We start from the raw sequence: 20,984 nt of genomic DNA, 5'->3' as shown, positions 1-20,984 counted from the left end.
GCCTCCCAGGTTTAAGCCATGTTCCTGCCTCAGCCTCCCGAGTACCTGGGATTATAGGCATGCACCACCACGCCCGGCTAATTTTGTATTTTTAGTAGAGACAGGGCTTCATGTTAGCCAGGCTGGTCTTGAACTCCTGACTTCAGGTGATCCGCCCACCTCAGCCTCCCAAAGTGCTGGGATTACAGGCATGAGCCATGGCACCCTGAAGATGTGCTACAAAATAGGCTTGTTCTAATACTGGTTTAGAGTTCAAATTTACAATTATTCACCTGGGAAACAATAGGCTGAGAAGTTGATGGAAATATAGTACCTAGCCACTGATACTCCTGCAGGAACCTAGCAGAAGAAAACAAACTGATCTGGAAGGACTATCTTCAACCTAGGTAGGTGGCGTAAGATTCCCTAAAATAAGGTCATTAGTCCATTTGGGCTGCTATAACAAAATACCATAAACTGCATAATTTGTAAATAACATACATTTATTTTGTCACAGTTCTGGAGGCTGGGAAGTTCAAGATCAAGGCTCTGCTAGGCTCAGTGTTTGGCGACAGCTGCTCTCTGCTTCCAAAATGGAGCCTTGTTGCTGTGTTCTCACATGGCACAAGGCCGTAAGGCAAAAGCTAGTAGCTTCCAGCCCTTTTACAAGGCACTAATATATTCATGAGGGCAAGGCCCTCATGACTCAATCACCCCCCAAAGCCACACCTCAATACTGCTGCATTAGGGATTAAGTTTCAACATGAATTCTGTAAGATATAAACGTTTCAACCATAGCAGGCCCTATAGGAGCTTAACTCATACTCCAAAAGATCAAAGTACTTGAAGGGCTGGGCACAGTGGCTCACACCTGTAATCCCAACACTTTGGGAGGCTGAGGTGGGTGGATCACTTGAGCAAGGAGTTCCAGACCAGCCTCCATAACATGGTGAAACCCCATCTCTACTAGAAATACAAAAAATGAGCTGGATGTGGTGGCATACACCTGTAGTCCCAGCTACTCTGGGGGCTGAGATGGGAGGATCACCTGAGCCCAGAAGTCGAGACTGCAGTGAACAATGATAGTGCCACTGCACTCCAGCCTGGGCGATGGGAGTGAGACCCTGTCCAACCCCCACCCACAAAAAATCTAGTAACAGTAGTATTAAACTTCAAAACTTCTGATGGCTGGTAAAATTGCAGTGGTATTTATAACTAATTGGTCACAACCAGTTACAGATTTCTTTGTTCCTTCTCCATTCCCACTGCTTCACTTGACTAGCCAAAAACAAATAAACAAACAAACAAAAAAAAAACCAAAACCCAAAATCAAATCTTCAAATAATAGACTACAAAATAAGTACGGTGTATTCTAAGTGATTAAAGAAATTATGTATCTTTGCTCCACACATTTCAACAACTAGTTCTGATAAATTTATAGGATTGGGGAAGCAAAGGCTAACTTTTACTGCATATGTGCCAAGCATTGAATGTAAAACCCCTGTTAGGAACCTCCAAAAAGATTAGATTTGAAAGAATCAGGAACAGAAAGCATCATCAGCCCAGAAAGCATCACTGGCCCAGTGCAGTGGCTCACACCTGTAATCCCAGCACTCTGGAAGGCTTAGGTGGGAGGATCAGTTGAGCCTAGGAGTTTGAGACCAGCCTGGGCAACATGGCGACACTCCATCTCTACAAAAAATAAAGAAATTATCTAGCTGGGCATGGTGGTGCACACCTGTGGTCCCCACTGCCTGGGAGGCTGAGGCAGCATTGCTTGAGTCCAGGAGGTCAAGGCTGTAGAGAGCCGTGTTTGCACCACTGCACTCTGGCCTGGGCAACAGAGACCCTGTTTCAAACAACAAACAAAAAAAACATGCCCACACTAGTTTATACTAATGCTATGAAAACAACAACAGCGGGGAGAAAAAAAGCCTGAAGGTTTGCATTAGCTCTAAATCCAACAGTTTAAGTAACTTGTGCAATTATGCAAACCCCTATTGGCTTTTAGTAAAATGAACATATTAAAACCTATTAGAGCATTACTTCATTTCTATTGACAATACATGCATTTCAGGGAGTAACAGCAGTGATTCAAATTGCTTAGTAGCAGTAACAAGTAGCCAAAAGTGCTTAAGGCCTCCATATTTGATCAGGAGACACCCATAGTTTTTGGGTCATCTCATGACAGCAATATGCTTTATGTTTCTAAAAAGGAATTGTTATAAATTAACAATGCCCTCTTGGTAACATTAAAACTGCATTGAAGTTTTGGAACCTTCTTAACATTTGTTTCTACATGGAATTTATATAATTTACAAATTTAAATTATTTCAAGTTGATGGTTGATGGCACAATATATAATCCTGTGACAAGATTGTAAAACAGAAGAGTTCCCTGATATCCTCGCAGGACATGCGACAGGGGTGTGGCTCATCTGTTCAGCCAAACCCCTTACAGGAGGGGAAGCACACAGACAGGCAAGTGCGGGAGCCAGACTGAGCACTTTTGGGCTCTGGCCCTACAGTAGCGTCTGGTGGGGGTGGTTGCAACTGCCAAAGCCCCAGTGGGCATGTTACAGTGCTCCTTTAGCTCTGCTGTCTACAGATGGCGTTAAGTGTTAACTAGCTCAGTGCCCTCTTAGTACCTGGGTTCTTGTCCAGCATCCAGGAAGAATCAGGTCACATGGACAAACTGAAGGATGGTAGATGCGGGGGATTTTATTGCCGGATAAAGATGACTCTCAGCGGGATGGATGGGGAGCTGGAAAGGGGATGGAGTGGGAAGATGATCTTCTCCTGGAGTTTAGCTGTCCCATGGCTGATCTCCTCTCCCGCCGTCCCCAGCTGAACTCCTCTGGGCATTTAGATGCTCCTCTCTTCTCTCCTTCTCTGCCACACCACTCTTCTGCTCATGGAGCCTGGGGTTTAGGGTTTATATAGGTACAGGATAGGGAGGCATGGTGGACCAAAAGGCAACATTTGGACATCGAAACAGGAATGCCTGTTCCCATTTAGGGCCATGGGTTTCCAGGCTTTTGCTGGGGAACTGCCCTCTTCTACCCATTATTTCCTTGCCTCTTGTCCCTATCAATTATATTTAAGAGTAAGAAGTTTTAATATTAAGTGTTCCTCCAATTGTTATTTTTTAGTGTTTGATTTCCTTTCTCTTTTAAAAAAAAATTAACACATCAAGTAACAACTGATTTATGAACTGAAAATAGTAACAAGCTCAACTCCAAAGTCCATGCTTTTAAACAAGATTCAACATCTTTTATTTACATGTTTATGACATACATTAATGGTCATATACAATTTTTAAACTAAATCTAGTAACAACAGAGAATGGAACATAAAAGACACAATTCCAAATTTTAGTCAGGTTGAAATGCTTTTTCACTAACTGAAAGATAAGATAAATGAGCAGCCATTATAAAGTTAAGGGCTGTATGCCAATTCACTTCTTAAAATTGAAAGTCAGCCACACAGCTGGTAAAACAATGGGAAATTTGCAAATGCAAATATATAATGCATGCATAGCTATCACATTTATTCTTTATCCTTAAAGCCATTTTTAAAGTAAACTGGGAGAGGCATCTTAATAATATATGTACATCAAGGCACATTCTTTTCTTGTGCTTTAGGAATGATTTACATGTGATCTGCTTATGTCTTAATTTTATACTTTATAACAGCTTCTAATACCTAAAAGCTTAATTTTTAACAATTATACTTTGAGTGGTAGTTTCCCAGAGAGAAATGTGGCATCTCTCATGGTTATTTTCAAAATCAGAAAATAGGATAGCTTGAGGAGGTGGGATTTAAAAATCAAACATATGAATTAATATAACTCAGTTTTCGTAACCTTTAAAAATAATTTATCTTCAACAATTTGGTGGAACTGTAATCAATTTCTTCAAGTATTATACTATGAGGGCTGCACTGAATAATTTTCAATATTCTGAAATTACCTGACAATTACATGGTATCCACAGAGCCGCTGTGAATATCTATATTGCTATCCGATTTCTCAACTGCAGTTTTTCAACCAAATTAAACAATTAAACATGATACAAAAGCTGAAAACATACCAAACATAGCTTGTTTGTTCATTAACTTGTTCATTCTTTGCAAATAATGAGAATTTTTTTTTCCATTAATTGTCGTATGTTATCAAGGAGAATTTTCCCATCAACAGTGTTAAATAACTCTGTTCTTTTCTCATGGTCAATTTGCTTGCCTTGAAGAAATAGTATAGTAAGGTTTTAATAAGCATTTCATGCATTTTAATGGCATTTTTAAAATTAGCTATTCATTTATGGGTTCCTCATATAGATAAATATATTGTGCAAACTTGATTACAACATGTAACTCATTAAGTGCTTTAAAACAGAATAAAGAATCCCTGACTTAAAAGGGGATAAAATAAATAGTAAGTCAAGAATCACAGATCTAAAGCATTTAAAAAACGTAATATACCTATGCATCCTATTGAAATGCTTTATATTAGAATTTTCTTTTTAATCCATAAACAGGGCAAATAAATCACAGAATCTCTATATTTTGAGAATAAAACAGAAGAAAAGCCAACTGGTACAGCCTTTTAAATGCAAAATGTATAATAAAGTAATGTCAAAATGCAAATGAAACTGTACAGTTTTAAATTCAGTACAGTCATTTATAAACATTAATTCATAAAAGGTATATCATGATAAACCACTGCCATCAAATATTAGGTTGCTGCAAAAGTAACTGCACCAACCTAATAGATTTGTTTTCAATTTCTTTACACTAAATGGACTTTTCTATAGAACCCATTGGCCAGACAAAATGTTTGGAAATGTTACGTTACCAAACAGCCGAGCTTTGATATGTAAACTCCAAGCAGACAGTCACATAGAATTGTAAACAAATGTTCTGTGAGTTCAGTGTACAAGAGATGTCACTTCTTTTTATCTTCATTAACATACTCATTCTCCTTCTGAAATATGTGCTACCTCTACTTTAACAGTTTGAATAGCTTCTGCAACTTCAGATAGCTTCTGTCCTTGCTGTTGTGCCAATACATAATTAACCACTTGCATAATACTTTGGTCAGAAAGTGTAGATACCGATGGATACTCTTCAGTAGCTGCAACAGCTTCCAGAGCTTCCATAGTTTCTCCTGTCACTACCACAGTCTCAAGTTCTTGAGGACCACTGCTTTCTTGTTCCTGCATGTCTGCTGTTAAGATGCTAACAGCATGTGCCACTTGAGTTCCTTGGTTATGAAACTGAAGGGTGTCTTTTTCCAGCATAATTTTGCAAGGCACATAGTCTCTGTGGAATTTTGTCATATGTTTACGGAGTGTTCGAGCATCTATGTAGGCTTCACTACATACAGGACAGACATAGGGCCGTTCACCAGTATGTGTTCTGACGTGGCGTTTTAGAGATCGGGCATCAGCCCAAGCAACTCCACATGTTAAGCACTCAAATGGCTTAACTCCTAAAAAAAGAAAAAAAAACGTGTAGTGAGGTGCAAGCACCAAAATATACTTAAACTGCCTACCAAACTTCCTTTTATTAAAAAGTACAGTAGCTCATAAGCCTTCCTATCTTGACTGTGGCAATCTTTTATTTAGGACTCAATGGCTTTCCTTGGAATAAACAAGATTCTGGGCCGGGCGCGGTGGCTCACGCCTGTAATCCCAGCACTTTGCGAGGCTGAGGCAGGTGGATCACCTGAGGTCAGCAGTTCAAGACCAGCCTGACCAACATGGTGAAACCCCATCTCTACTAAAAATACAAAAATTAGCCTGGCGTGGTGGCGGGCGCCTGTAGTCCCAGAGGCTGAGGCAGGACAATCACTTCAATCTGGGAGGCAGAGGTTGCAGTGAGCCAGGATCGCGTCACTGCACTCCAGCCTGAGTGACAGACTCTGTCTCCAAAAAAAAAAAAAAGAATAAACAAGATTCTGAACTATAAATCTCTCTAAAGATCTTCCTATGGACAGATGTGATTGAGACAAATTTTAGTTTCTGTGCATAATCTCATTTATTCCTTCACTCTTTCAAAGTAGAGGTTTCAAATAGTTCAGTTCAGCATAACAATGTGGATACCAATAGCAAAGACTTGGAATCAACCCAAATGTCCATCAGTGACAGATTGGATTAAGAAAATGTGGCACATATACACCATGGAATACTATGCAGCCATAAAAAAGGATGAGTTTGTGTCCTTTGTAGGGACATGGATGCAGCTGGAAACCATCATTCTTAGCAAACTATCACAAGAACAGAAAACCAAACACCGCATGTTCTCACTCATAGGTGGGAACTGAACAATGAGATCACTTGGACTCAGGAAGGGGAACATCACACACTGGGGCCTATCATGGGGAGGGGGGAGGGGTGAGGAATGGCATTAGGAGTTATACCTGATGTAAATGACGAGTTGATGGGTGCAGCACACCAACATGGCACAAGTATACATATGTAACAAACCTGCACGTTATGCACATGTACCCTACAACTTAAAGTATAATAATAATAAATAAATTAAAAAAAAAAAAAAAAAAACAATGTGGATACAGAATTCAGCTCACTAAAAAAGGAACCTATTTATATATACACAATAATTAGGTACTCAGGTTCAGGATTACCTCTGTCATTTGAATAAAGATATGAAATTAATCTTTTACCAAGGAAGGTGAAAGAGCTGGTAAAGGGAGAATCACTACTGGATTGGATTTTATTCTATAAGGATACATATAATACCAAGTATAGTTACCTTCATGGTTGTTCATGTGTCTCCTATACTCTCTTAGCTGAGTGAATTTTCTTCCACATTTTTCACACACCCGTTCCAGGTTTTGCTTTGCTCTTCCTTTTTTCCCATGGGTAGCTTTCTTTACATGCCTTCTGAACAAAGCTTTTTCATAAAATTCTTTGCCACATATATTACACCTAAAATAGGGGAAAAGACTAAATTATTTTGTCCAAAGCAGCAGCAGTCATAATAATCAGAGTACACACATGTATCAATTAAGTTCAGCTCCTTCTCAAATTTACCCACCTATAAGGCTCAGTGACAGAATGAGACTTCACATGGGAATACCAATCTTTCTTCCAACTATAGCACTTATCACAAAATTGGCACTGGAATGGCTTCACACCAAGATGTTTGTTCATGTGCTGGCGAAGATCTCTAGCTTCAAAGAAACTTTTTTCACACCTGCAATAAAGTTCAGTTACCCAATTGGATAATCTTATTCCTTTAAAACAAGTTTCCAAGAATGCAGTAACTATTTTTAGTTTTTTAGAACTCCAAAAGATGATCTCAACTTAAAAGAATTCCCTAATTTTCCAATCTTGCATAAAGGCTACAGGGTTTTAGGTTCTTTTCATCTTAAGGCTACTAGAAATGTTTTAGAAAGAATCGTGCATAGTTCCCAAAGGTTATTACAGAGGAAATTTACTATTATCTCTCTCTCCCCTAAGTGACCCCGCTTTGAGATCCCTATTCAACCCTCTCACTCTCAGTCCATGTGCTGAGGGGAGGCTTTCTTTACCTTTGACCCTAGGGATACAGCAAATGACTTGGGCCTAAGTTAACCACAACAAAGCATTCCCTTGGCCATAGTGATTAACTCAGGGATGACTGACTTAACTTGATGTAACTGGAGTAATCCTCAGGGCTTTGATGAACTACCAGAAAAGAAGTTTGACAATTTGGAATCTGAGAGGATGTGAGACTGAAATCACTGCCACTGTCTTGTCCATAGGGTGCCTCAGAGAAAACAAGTGCTAATGAATTTGAATCCAGTTTACATTGAACCACCCAGACTCCCAGACTTTATATTTAATTCAAACCTGGTCGGGTTGAGTGTACTTTCACTTATAACTAAAAATGTATTGATAACAAACTATCTTTGTTGCAGAATAAGACTAATTAGAGTAACATCAACAGATATGTCAAGTAGGAAGCTCCAAAAGCCCATCTCTCCACAAAAGCAGAGGATAAACTGGCAAACTGTTACAATCAACCTTACCAGGAACTCTGAAAACTAAAAGCTTACAGTGACCAGACATATGTTTAACAAAGAAAAAAAATTGTTGAATCTCTGTTAAGAGAGCTTTCTGATGTACCCCTGAACCTAAAAGTTAAAAAAAAAAGCAAAAGAGAGCTTCCTGGCTTTTTTTTTCCCCTAAGAGACAGGATCTTGCTATGCTGCCTGCCCAGACTAGTTTTGAACTCCTGGCCTTAAGCAATCCCCCCACCTGTTTCCCGAAGTGTTGAAATTACAGGCATGAGTCACTGCGCCCACCCTAAAATGACTTTTTTTCTTTTTCTTTTCTTTTTTTGAGGTGGGGTTTCACTCTGTCGCCCAGGATGGAGTGCAGTGGTGCGATCTTGGCTCACTGCAACCTCCTACCTCTTGGGTTCAAGTGATTCTCCTGCCTCAGCCTCCCAAGTAGCTGGGACTACAGGTGTGAAATACCACAACAGGCTGATTTTTGTATTCTTAGTAGAGATGGAGTTTTGCCACATTGGCTAGGCTGGTCTCAAACTTCTGACTTCAGATGATCTGCCCGCCTTGGCCTCCCAAAGTGCTGGGATTACAGGCTTGAGCTGTTGTGCCTGGCCCGACTAATTTTATGTTATATGAATTTTACCTCAATCATAACAGAGATTTTAGGAGGCTCTGGAAAATAAAGAGGACCCGGGAAAAGAAACTGGCTGGCAGTGAGACTTTTCTTTCCCACACCCCACTTCCAGGTAGTACATCTGAAAATCTTAAATCACTTTAAATGAGTGATTTGTATGGTAAATGATTTACATCTCAAAGACGTTAAAAATAGTAACCCTCAGGCAAGAAAAAAAGGACATTAAAATCAAGAGTAAACTGAAGTTACAGTTTAATATTATCTTCAAATATTTTTTGAAAACTAAGTAAAAACGTAATTAAATTAATTGAATGCCTCACATATTGAATACTTACTGAGTACAATGATAGCCTCGAACCTCAGGCTTTGGTTGGTGTTTCTTGAAGTGCTTGCTGAGTCCAGAGCCCCTATGAAAAGACTTTCCACAAACTGAGCAAAGGTACTTGGACTCTCCTATTAGAAAAAATCATAACCCTGTCACATATCCAGCAATCAGTCTTCTTTTAACAGAATTCTTTTTTTTTTTCTTTTGAGATGGCATCTCACTCTGTTGCTCAGGCTGGATGGAGTGCAGTGGCGTGATCTCGGCTCATCACAAACTCCGCCTCCCGGGTTCACGCCATTCTCCTGCCTCAGCTTCCCGAGTAGCTGGGACTACAGGCACATGACACCACGCCCAGCTAATTTTTTGTATTTTTAGTAGAGACGGATTTCACCGTGTTAGCCAGGATCGTCTCAATGTCATGACCTCGTGATCTGCCCGCCTTGGCCTCCCAAAGCGCTGGGATTACAGGCATGAGCCACCACGCCTGGCCTTTAGCAGAATTCTTTATGTTATTTCAGAAGTAACTTTACCAAAGGGACATGGAAGCTGTAAGATTTGGCAGACATCTAAGAATAACAATAAACCATGTCAAAATCCCCATTTCCTCTCAACAACTATAGTACTATCAGAAGGTATGATCCAAAGAATGTGATACAGTTGTATGATCTACGGATTGTAATAGTAATAGAGTTGAATACAAGTTGCAGCAGATATCTACCCTTCATTGGCTATTCCCACATTTTTGCTTTAAAACATCTAAAAATAAGTATGCATGGACAAAAAATATAAGCCAACTACTATGTTGACAATTATGTCTGCCTACCATTTAACTTTTTAAAAGCATGATCATTTCTTTATGCCTGGATTTAAATTACGCATGATTTTAATACTTAGTACACATTTTTCTACACTGAAGGAAACAACGAATATTCTATACACAAACACAGCTGTAAAACCAGATCTAAGAAAACGCTTTTTAAAATTAATTAATTAATTAATTTTTTTTTGAGACAGAGTCTCGTTCTGTCACCCAGGCTGGAGTGCCGTGGCGCAATCTCAGCTCACTGCAAGCTCCGCCTCCCGGGTTCACGCCATTTTCCTGCCTCAGCCTCCCGAGTAGCTGGGACTACAGGAGCCCGCCACCACACCCGGCTAATATTTTGTATTTTTAGTAGAGATGGGGTTTCACTGTGTTAGCCAGGATGGTCTTGATCTCCTGACCTCGTGATCCACCCGCCTCGGCCTCCCAAATTGCTGGGATTACAGGCGTGAGCCACCGTGCCCAGCCTATGCTTTTAATTTTAAATACTGTCTCATACAAAATTGAGTACACATGACTATCAGTTTATGAATGCAATTTCTGGTATAATTAAAGCATAATCATTAATAGTTTATGAAATGTAACTATGTCAATATAAATTTCTCATTACCTGTGTGAATACTCATATGTTCTTGAAGACTCCGTTTGGTAACAAAAGACTTAACACATAGTTCACACTGGAACTGCTTTTGGGATTGATGAAGACTCTGATGTAATTTTAGACCATGCTTATAGATAAAAGTCTTTCCACAGACCTAAGACAGAACAGGGGTGATTAAGTCAAGAAAACAAAAAGGGAGATTGTTTCTGAAGAACGAGGACAGAGAAAATGAATATATTATTTTAAATAAATATTTAAATTATTTAACTTAAACATAATGACAAAGTGAAAGTTGAAACCAACTTGAAAGCTGACCCCTCTTCTGATTCAGTATTCAACATATATTGTTATCTTAAAACCATGTGATTACCAGAGACTCTCAAAATAGTAAAAATCAGACAAATCTCATGCTATCCTTGAGACCGGTAAATAGTATACCTTATATTAAGGGACATGGAAGCTTAATCAAGAACAATTTATCATTTCCTGTTCCACCAACAGTGCTTTTCAAACTGTGATGAAGAACTAATTATTTTTTTCCTTTTCCACAATCCACTGGGAGAAATTTTTTTTAAACACAAAAATTTTTGTTAAAAATGATGTGACAATGCCAAATTGCTATGACAGTTTCTACATGCTTACTCTCTATTTCTCTACTTATCGTCCACAGACCACACATTCTGAGTAGTGCCACATGGGAAGACAAGAGGCCCAACTCATACTTGGTATTTAAATTTATGGCTGGGTGTGGTGGTTCACGCCTGTAATCCCAGTACTTTGGGAGGCCGAGACAGGCGGATCATTTGAAGTCAGGAGTTCGTGACCAGTCTGGACAACATGGTGAAACCCTGTCTCTACTAAAAAAAAAAAAAAAAAACAAAAATTAGCCAGGTGTGGTGGCAGGCGTCTGTAATCCCAACTACTTGGGAGGCTGAGGTAGGAGAATCACTTGAACCCAGGAGGCGGAGGTTGCAGTGAGCCAAGATCGTGCTACTGCACTCTAGCCTTGGTGACAGAGCAAGAATCTTTCTCAAAAAAAAAAAAAAAAACCCATAAATTTACAAATAAAGTAATCCTTAGGACTTGGCTTCAAAATAACTGGTGGAGCCGGGCACGGTGACTCATGCCTGTAACCCCAACACTTTGGGAGGCTGAGGTGGTTGGATTGCCTGAGCTCAGGAGTTCAAGACCAACCTGGGCAACATGGTGAAACCCCATCTTTACTAAAATACAAAAAATTAGCTGGGCGTGGTGGCGTGCGCGTGTAGTTCCAGCTACTCAGGCGGCTGAGGCAGGAGAATTGCTTGAACCCGGGAGGGGAAGGTTGCAGTGAGCCAAGATCGCACCACTGCACTCTAGCCTGGGTGACAGAGTGAGACCCTACCTCCAAAACAAACCAAACCAAACCAAACCAAACCTGGCGGAGCGGGGGTGGGGGTGGGAGTAGCGTAGTGAATAATAGTATACATAAAACACATGTACCATGAGCTGGTAACTACTGAGGTTGGGTGAAGGGTACATGTGGGTTCAGCCCATTCTCTTATAAAATAATAAAAAGGTATAAAAGAGAGAAATATAAAAAAATTCTCACTGGAGGTCAGGCACAGTGACTTATGCCTGTAATCCCAGCACTTTGGGAGGCCCAGATGGGAGAACAGCCTGAGACCAGGAGTTCAAAAGCAGCCTGGGCAATATAACAAGACCCCTGTCTCTATAAACATTAAAAAAAAAAAAAAAATTAGGTGGGTGTGGTGGCATGCACCTGAAGTCCTAGCTACGTGGGTGGCTGATGCAGGAGGATTGCTTGAAACCAGGAGTTCGAGTTTACTGTGAGTTAAGATAACGCCACCGTACTCCAGCCTGGGTAATAAAACAAGGAAGACCCTGTCTTTAAAAAATCTCATTGAAAAAGATACTTGCGGCCGGGCGCGGTGGCTCAAGCCTGTAATCCCAGCACTTTGGGAGGCCGAGGCGGGTGGATCACGAGCTCAGGAGATCGAGACTATCCTGGCTAACATGGTGAAACCCCGTCTCTACTAAAAATACAAAAAACTAGCCGGGCGTGGTGGCGGGCGCCTGTAGTCTCAGCTACTTGGGAGGCTGAGGCGGGAGAATGGCATGAACCCGGGAGGCGGAGCTTGCAGTGAGCCGAGATCACGCCACTGCACTCCAGCCTGGGAGACACAGCGAGACTCCGTCTCAAAAAAAAAAAAAAAAGAAAAAGATACTTGCACATGCATGTTTACAACAGCACAATTCACAGTTGCAAAAATATGAAACCAGCACAAATGCCCGTAAATCAATGAGCAGATAAAGAAAATGTGTATATATATACCATAGAATACCACTCAGTCATAAAAATGAACAAAATAATGGCATTTGCAGCAACCTGGATGGAATTGGAGACCACTACTCTTTTAAAAATTAAGTTTTTTTTGAGATGGAGTCTCATTCTGTCGCCCAGGCTAGAGTGTAGTGGTGCGATCTTGGCTCACCGCAAACTCCGCCTTCTGGGTTCCAGCGATTCTCCTGCCTCAGCCTCCCCAGTAGCTGGGATTACCGATGTGTTCCACCATGCCTGGCTAATTTTTTGTATTTTTAGTAGAGACTGGGTTTCACCATGTTGGCCAGGATGGTCTCGATCTCCTGACCTTGTGATCCGCCTGCCTCGGTCTCCTAAAGTGCTGGGATTACAGGCATGAGCCACTGCACCTGGCCAATTAATTCATTTTTTTTGAGATGGAATTTTGCTCTTGTTGTCCAGGCTGGAGTGCAGTGGCACCACCTCGGCTCACTGCAACCACCACCTCCCAGGTTCAAATGATTGGAGACCACCACTACAAATGAAGTAACTCAGGAATGGAAAACCAAACATCGTTATGTTCTCACTCATAGTTGGGAGCTAAGCTATGAATGATACAATGGACTTTGGGGACTTGGGGGAAAGGGTGAGTTGGGGGTGAGGCATAGAAGACTACACCCTAGGTATAGTGTATACTGTTCAAGTAATGGGTACACCAAAGTTTCAGAAAACACCACTAAAAAACTTATCCAAGTAAACAAACACCACCTGTTCCCCAAAAACTATTAAAATACAGAAAGAAAAAAGAAAAAAATCCCATTGGTTCCAAACTGTTTTTTAATAAAAATACTGAGTCAGGCCTGGCATAGTGCTCACGCCTATAATTCCAGTACTTTGCGAGCCTGAGGTATGAAGACTACTTGAGCCCACGAGTTTGAGGCCAGCCTGGGCAACATAGTTAGGCCCTATCTCCACAAAATATTAAAAAATCAGCCACGCACGGTGGTGCACACCTGTAGTCCCACCTACTTGGGAGGCTAAGGTGGGAGGATGGTATAAGCCTCTGAGAGAGGGAGGCTGCAGTGAGCTGTGATCATGCCACTACATTCCAGCCTGAGAGACAGAACAAGACCTCGTCTCAAAAGAGACAAAAAGCCCCAAACTGAATCATACTCATATATAAGGCTACAAATTTCTAGTGCGACTAGAAATTTTTCACTGTTCCAAACAGCCCAAAGCTGGCTAATCACAGGATTCATTGCCCTTGAGTAGTATTTTGGCATTTAGGTACTCTCAATCCTTAGCTCTAGAGAGGAACACAGCTTAGGCAGGACTTTTACGGACCACAGAGATTTGTTTAAGCCATGGGTTCCTTCCCAGTCTGGGTTGGTCCAGTTGAAGGTTAAGGAATGATGGGGGTGATAAATTGGTTATTTTTCACCCTATACATCTTCTGGACCCTAGTTAAATTTTCACAAACATCTTAAACAGATTCAAATTACAACTTCAGAGAGCAAATTAAAAAACACAATAGGGAATCACCTTTGGTCTAGGCAATAAAGAAGTCATAAATTTCCCTGACATTTTACAAAAATGAGAGTGACTTGAGAATACATATCCCACCAGTCTCTTTGGCACCCATAGTTAAGTTCTAATGTTTTTTAAATAGCAAAATAAACGTTATAGCTTTACCTGGCATGCATGTGGCTTTACACCTGTGTGCTTTAACATATGTATTCGGAGAGAATATAACTTAGGTAATGTTCTTCCACATATGGAACATATAAATTCCCGCTTGGTTCTGCCCTTCTCAGATGATGTTCCCGATGCTTCATTAGATGCAGAATTGGACGAGGATGAAGAGGGTGCATCTTTTCTGGTATGACGAATAAGATGTGCTCGCAAAGAGGCACTGTACTGAAACTGTTTTTTACACAACTAAAAGAAAAATAAAATTATCTCTAAATGTATTTCCATTACAAAATGTTAACTGAAGCTCAACTCATATTTGAACTTTTTGTTACAATTATATAAATCAATAAACACATATACTATGTAAAAAACAATAGGTACTAGATTGTAAAGATAAAAGGGGTAAGACTCAATTCCTATTCAGGAGAGGCTAAAGTCTAATGACAGCACAAGATTTGTATCAACAAGGTTGGGCTTGAAATGGGTCTTTCAGGAGTGGTAAAACAAAGAGAGAAGAATATTATCATTAGCATGAGTACTAATAGTTGTCAGGTGGAACAGAAGTAGGGGCTAGAAATAGAAAGGTAAGGCTGTGATTGATGGCCCTTGGATTTTATCTCATAGTTGAAGATTCAAGAAAATTTTATTCTTTTTAAAATCAAAGTTATATATGCTTAACCTGTGCAAAACCTATTTTTTAAAACAATAAGTAAAACTGGTCTCCTGGCCAACCATCTCCACCATATTTTGCTTCTCGAGTTATCTCTGACTTTGTTTTTAAGTGCAGCTGTGTTTGTATGACTCTCTCGATGCTTCACTTTGTAACTCTATGTAACACACATAACGGAAGTTGATTTGCATTTTTACTCCTCTACTCCCTACTTAGATATGTAAATGATTTCCATTACCCCTCTTCATCAATATACCTATATCATATTCTTGAGTAGACCAATTTCAAGGCTTACATTTTTAGGATGTAAATATTATTACCACTGGGCCACATACAGTACACTGTAATTCTTTTTCCTTTCTTGCTTTTTGTTTTATTTCTCTTTGCACTTACTAATTTGCCAAACCCTGCCCCCAACGGCACTGGGAGGAGATTTAAAACCCATCACCTTTTTGGAAATCTCCGTCAAATCATTATGTCCTCGTCTGGGTGTGGTGGCTTACGCCTGTAACCCCAGCATTTGGGAGGCTAAAGAGGGTGGATCACTTGAGTCCAGGAGTTTAAGACCAGCCTAGGCAACATCGTAAAACCCTGTCTCTACAAAACAAATACAAAAAGCCAAGAATGGTGGTGCATGCCTGTGGTCCCAGCTATTTGGGAGGCTAAGACAGGAGGATCGTTTGAGCCCGGGCTGTGGAGGTTGCAGTGAGCTGTGATAGTGCCACTGCACTCCAGCCTGGGCTACAGAGCAAGACCCTACCTCAAAAAAAAAAAAAAAAAAAATTATGTCCTGGGCTAATTGTTCCCTATACCTGATACATAGCTTCATCCTGGGATCTCCCTTCACTATTGTCTTGATGAATCCCTTGGACTCTGTTGAACTGGATGCCGTGTTTTCCATTTAACATGTCTTGCTCATTTTAGTGAAACTGTCTGTCAACAGCTTCCTGAGAAAATTTGGGAGGTAATAATTTTGAGACCTGGCATGTCTGAAAATATTCTTACTCTACCATCATAAATAACTAAAAGTTTGACTGATTGGCTATAAGAATTCAAGTCAGAAATAATTTCTCTTTAGATTTTAAACACATGGTGGCTTTGTCTTCTAGTTTCTGTTGCTGTTGTTGAAAAACCTAAAGCCATTCTGATCCTTATCCTTTTTATGAGATTGACAATGTTATTGTTTTCCCTCTGGCAACTTATTTTATTTTTGTCCACTGATTCTGAAATTTTATAATGTACTTTAATACAGTTTGATTTTCATTCACTGTTCTGGGCATTCAGTGTACTCCTTTAACACAGAAACTTCTATCCTTAAGTTCTGAAATTTTTCTTTATTTTCTTTTCCATGTTTTGTTTGAAAGTAATACTTGTATACTGAATATCTTAGGCCAATAATATTATTTTCTTTCACTCCCAATTTCTAACTTGTCTTTTTGCTCTATTTTCTGGGAGATTTCATCAGTTATATTTTCCAACTTTTGTGAGATTTTTTTATATGCTATATATTTTATTCCTAAAAAACTCTTTAGTTATTTTAATGTACCGTTCATATTAATAATTTTTTTAGGCTTTTTTTTTTTTTTTAACACTAGTCAAGTGCAGAAGTGAGAAGCGGGTAGAGTAGAACAAGCAGTTTGATCTGTAACTGTGAACAATCGAGATAACTCACTAACTTTGGACCAGCCAATATGACCTTTTATTTAAAAAAATTTTTTTTTGTAGAGACAGGGTCTCGCTATATGAACTCCTGGGCTCAAGTGATTCTCCCATCTCTGCCTCCCAAAGCGTTCGGATTACAGGTATAGGCCACCACGCTCAGCCTCAATGTGTCCTTTTAAAAACATAGTACCGCTGGGCGCAGAGGCTCATGCCTGTAATCCCAGCACTTTGGAAGGCTGAGGCAGGCAGATCACCTGAGGTCAGGAGTTTGAGACCAGCCTGACCAACACGGAGAAACTCCATCTCTACTAAAAATACAAAATTAGCCGGGTATGGTGGTGTATAACTGTAATACCGGCTACTTAGGAGGCTGAGGCAGGAGAATTGTTTCAATCTGGGAAGCAGAGATCGTGCCATTGCACTCTAACCTGGGCAACAAGAACAAAACTGTCTCAAGAAAAACAAAAACAAACAAACAAAAAAACCATAGTACCTGGCTGTTTTGTAAACTTAATTTTTTCATTTATCTCTTATATAAATCATACGTTCTGAAGTTTTTTTCTTTTTAGTTTTTTTTTCTCGCTAGTCTTAGATTCCTCAAAGTTGCCTTTTTTTGGTTTGTTTTTTTTTTTTTGGAGACAGGGTCTCACTTTGTGGGGCAATCTTGGCTTCCTGTAGCCTTGACCTCCTGGGTTCAAGCCATCCTCCTGCCTCAGCCCCTCACAAGTAGCTGGGACTACAGGTGTGTGCCACCATGCCTAGTTAATTTTTGTAGAGATGGGGTTTCACCATGTTGCCCAGGCTGGTCCTGAAATCTTGAGCTCAAGCAATCTGCCTTGGCCTCCCAAAATGTTAGAATTATAGGTACAAGCCACTGCGTCCAGCCAAAGTTGTTTTTCTTGAAATCTTTTGTCATCAGTCAATAATCCCTAATATCTGTTCATATTTCAGAATAAGACATTAAAAAATTCACTGGAATTTCCATGTAAATGGGGAGGGGACTGTTGTCAACTATGAGCTTTAGTCATTAGCTGTCTTTTGTTATTGGGCTTCAGACTTTTCATCTCTGAGAAATCTTTTTGCTTTATGGTTAAGGGTGTAGATGCCTATACCTTGGGACTTGAGAAAAGAACGAACTTGGGCCAGGTGCGGTAGCTCACGCCTGGCATCCCATACCTTGGGGAGGCTGAAGCAGGTGGATCGTGTGAGCTCAGGAGTCTGAGACTGGCCTGGCCAACATGGTGAAACCCTGTCTCTACTAAAAACACAAAAAAATTAGCCAGGCATGGTGGCTCATGCCTGTAGTCCCAACTACTCAGGAGGCTGAGGCAGGAGAATCGCCTGAACCTGGGAGGTGGAGGATGCAGTGAGCCAAGATTGCGCCACTGCACTCTAGCCTGGTTGACAGAACAAGACTCCGTTTCCAAAAAAAAAACAACTTAACATTCAGTATGCTTTTACTCTTCCCTGTTTTGAGTACAGTACACTTAGCTTCACTAATTATAGTACTCCCCAGTGGAGTTATGGTTTTATCCTTTCCAGGGAGAAGATGGATCTTTGGCTAAGGGGACAGGGGTAGTGATTTAATTGCTCTACTTTCAAGGTAGCTAGCACTACTAATTCCTGAGACATTTTGGTGGTTCTACAATTCAATTTGGGTTGATTCTTAGCTTTCCCCACTGAAAACCTGGAAATGAACCCTTTCAAATCTGCTGAATAAGTTACTCCATCTATTTATTTGTATCCAGAATTTAGTTGTTTCAAGATTTCCTGTTCTCTCTGCCTTTTTATGAGTTACATTTTTAAAATGATCTTTTTACTGTTATTTTACTATGGTATCGGGAGGAAGCAGAGATAAGTTACTGAATATTTTGGGGAGGCAAGTAAATGACATGCATATTTAAATCAAAAGATGACTCTTATAGTTATAAAAGACATAGAATACAAGTGAAAAGATAACCAAGCAGTAAGCTGGATTCTATATATTATGAATTAGAGTTATCTTCAATTAGCTTTCCAAATACTTACCGGACATTTGTAATCTCTAGCTCTTTCATGTTTCAGTTTGTGCATTATAAGGGCGTATCGTCTCTGAAAAACCATTCCACATTCCCCACATTTATGAGATGCTTCTTCAGTGTTCTCTTTAGCATCTCTTTTTGGCTGTTTCATCTTCTTTCCTCTTTGAACTAACTTCTGAGCCACCTAATAAGGGATAGAAATCACAATCTAAGTAAATCTACTCAATTTTAATTTTGAAAGTCATGTTGTAAATTTCTAACAAAAAGATTTCAAATTCACATTATCTTATTAATACTGGCATTTAAAACATTAAGTTGCTACCTTGTACCTGTCTCACCTCCCAAACAATTTTCACTATAGCCGTAAGTTCATCAATACAATGCTTTCAACCTAAAGCTAAAACTACAAAGGCCAACCCTTCTTACATCATACCTGTTGAACTGCTGACTTGGGAATGGCTTTCCGTTTCTGCAGCTTTTTCTCCATTCCCTTGTGTAGTCGAATATATGCCCCTTCATTAACGGAACGTTGTCGAAGCCTGCTTCTGTAAGTATCATCATCAGGGCCAAAGTCTGTCTTTGCTGTTGATGCAACTAGATTTTCCTGATCTTTTAAAGGTTGGTCAACATTCTGCCTACGTTTTGGAATGTCTTCGGCACAGATATCCTCAGCTGATATATCATTTCCCATACCACTATCCTCTGGTGAACTACTAATTACATTCTCTTTTGAAAGTTTCGGGTATATATTAGAAACTGTGTTATTGTCTCTGTTGTTTGAAGTTTCCAGTTTTGTCTGGTTGTTTTTTGTTATTAAATCAACAGACTTCATTGCAGGATGGGAATCAGCTATACATCCTACAGATGACAGGGCAGCTTCAGCCTCTGAAGAAACCTGGGGCTCAGGCTGTCGTCCTAACTCTCCATTCTGCTCAGCTTCTGGCAATTCTCCATTTACCAGCAGTACAATTTCACAATCTCCAAGTTCAGTAGATAAAGTTGTTGTTCCCTCATTGCTAGCCACAGGAGGTGCTGTACCCCCATTCTGTACTGGTAAGTCCTGGGTGGATGCAACTGTTTGTACTTCACCCTTCTTATATACTGTTAGCTGCTTCTCTTCCATTAGCTTATGTACACTTTCACAAATCTCTAAGACTTCTGACATGAAAAGATGACGAGCTAAGATGGCTACATCAGCCATGCTACAGAAGTCAAAACTTAGTACAGAAGTATAGGCAAATTCCAGTAAAGGAAGGAAGCTGGCCTTACAAAAACCTGTATGAATTCAAAGAAGGTAAAGACAAAAAAGTCAATTACCAATGACACAATACAGAATTATGACAATATAAAATATAATTCAAAGGCAAATATGACCACTTGTTCTGTAACTAATCATCCCTGGATTTGCATTTTGTTCTGGTTTCTTATTAAACCTGGACTAACTCATTTGTATGAGCTGCGTCTCAGTACCTAATACAGAAAATAGTATCAGACTTACTACCTCAAGAGTTGCTGTAAGGCAGTGATTTTCAAACCGTACTCCTTAGAACCCTGGGGATTCCTCAAATTCCCCTCAAGAAACAGCTGCTGGAGGATGGAGGGTTAAAAAAAAGAGGAAGGCAGGTGAGTGGCAGGGTTCAACCAACCTGTCCCCTAATCTCACTTCAGTAAATATACCTGTACTTCCAAGTAATAGTGGTCCATATAAAAATGTTATTGAACAAAGTATTCTATGACTAAAAGTAAAAAAACAATACCTAAGGGAGAGGTCAGCAACATTTTTCTGTTAAGAGTAAGATAATAAATATTGCAGGCCATGAGATGTCTGCTAAAACTGCTCAGCTTTGCCACTGTAGCTGGAAAGCAGATGTACACCAATGGACGTGGCTGTGTTCCAATACAACCTTCTTTACAAAAAGGGAAGGAAGGGAAGAGTGGTCCTTGGGCTGTAGTTTGCCTATACCAGGTCTAAGAAATTATACGTGAGGTATTACATTCTTCTGTGGGAAAACAAAGTCAGTTTCTTTTCTAAAATTCTCAGTGATTCACTTTCAAAAGCCATTTTTAATTCTTAATATTCATATGAATCAAAAATCAGAAAAAAGATTACACAGTGATAATTCTATGTCCAAAACCAGAATGATTAAGAATTTGTATAGCTCTCCAGAATTTCGTTATACAGCCAAGTCAATATTTTTATGTATTTATGTATTTACTTATTTTTTGAGACGGAGTCTTGCTCTGTGGCCAGGCTGGAGTACAGTG

At 39.9% G+C, this 20,984-nt stretch overlaps 1 protein-coding gene across 4 annotated transcripts in view; it reads right to left on the bottom strand.

Annotated features, from left to right (window-relative positions):
* Positions 1–3,229: 3,229 nt before the first annotated feature.
* The window catches only part of ZBTB11 (zinc finger and BTB domain containing 11), a 30,697-nt gene continuing 12,942 nt past the window's right edge, over positions 3,230–20,984 (bottom strand). For 3 of the 4 annotated variants that reach the window (XM_005548263.5, XM_015446513.4, XM_045385390.3), the window contains exons 4-11: positions 19,153–19,994; positions 18,727–18,903; positions 14,367–14,612; positions 10,382–10,526; positions 8,962–9,079; positions 7,035–7,193; positions 6,750–6,925; positions 3,230–5,466 (exon numbers count right to left, since the gene is read on the bottom strand). In XM_005548263.5, the coding sequence (XP_005548320.3) occupies positions 4,949–5,466; positions 6,750–6,925; positions 7,035–7,193; positions 8,962–9,079; positions 10,382–10,526; positions 14,367–14,612; positions 18,727–18,903; positions 19,153–19,994 (2,381 nt within the window). In that variant the 3' untranslated portion in view covers positions 3,230–4,948. Of the gene's footprint in view, positions 5,467–6,749; positions 6,926–7,034; positions 7,194–8,961; positions 9,080–9,138; positions 9,518–10,381; positions 10,527–14,366; positions 14,613–18,726; positions 18,904–19,152; positions 19,995–20,984 lie in introns of those variants that run through there. The other variant, XM_074033554.1, reaches the window with a different exon arrangement.

Source organism: Macaca fascicularis, chromosome 2, assembly GCF_037993035.2.
Source record: "Macaca fascicularis isolate 582-1 chromosome 2, T2T-MFA8v1.1".
In the NCBI taxonomy this organism is placed as follows: Eukaryota; Metazoa; Chordata; class Mammalia; order Primates; family Cercopithecidae; genus Macaca; species Macaca fascicularis.
The sequence above is the reverse complement of the archived record's forward strand: the minus strand, read 5'-3'. Positions and strand labels throughout refer to the sequence as shown.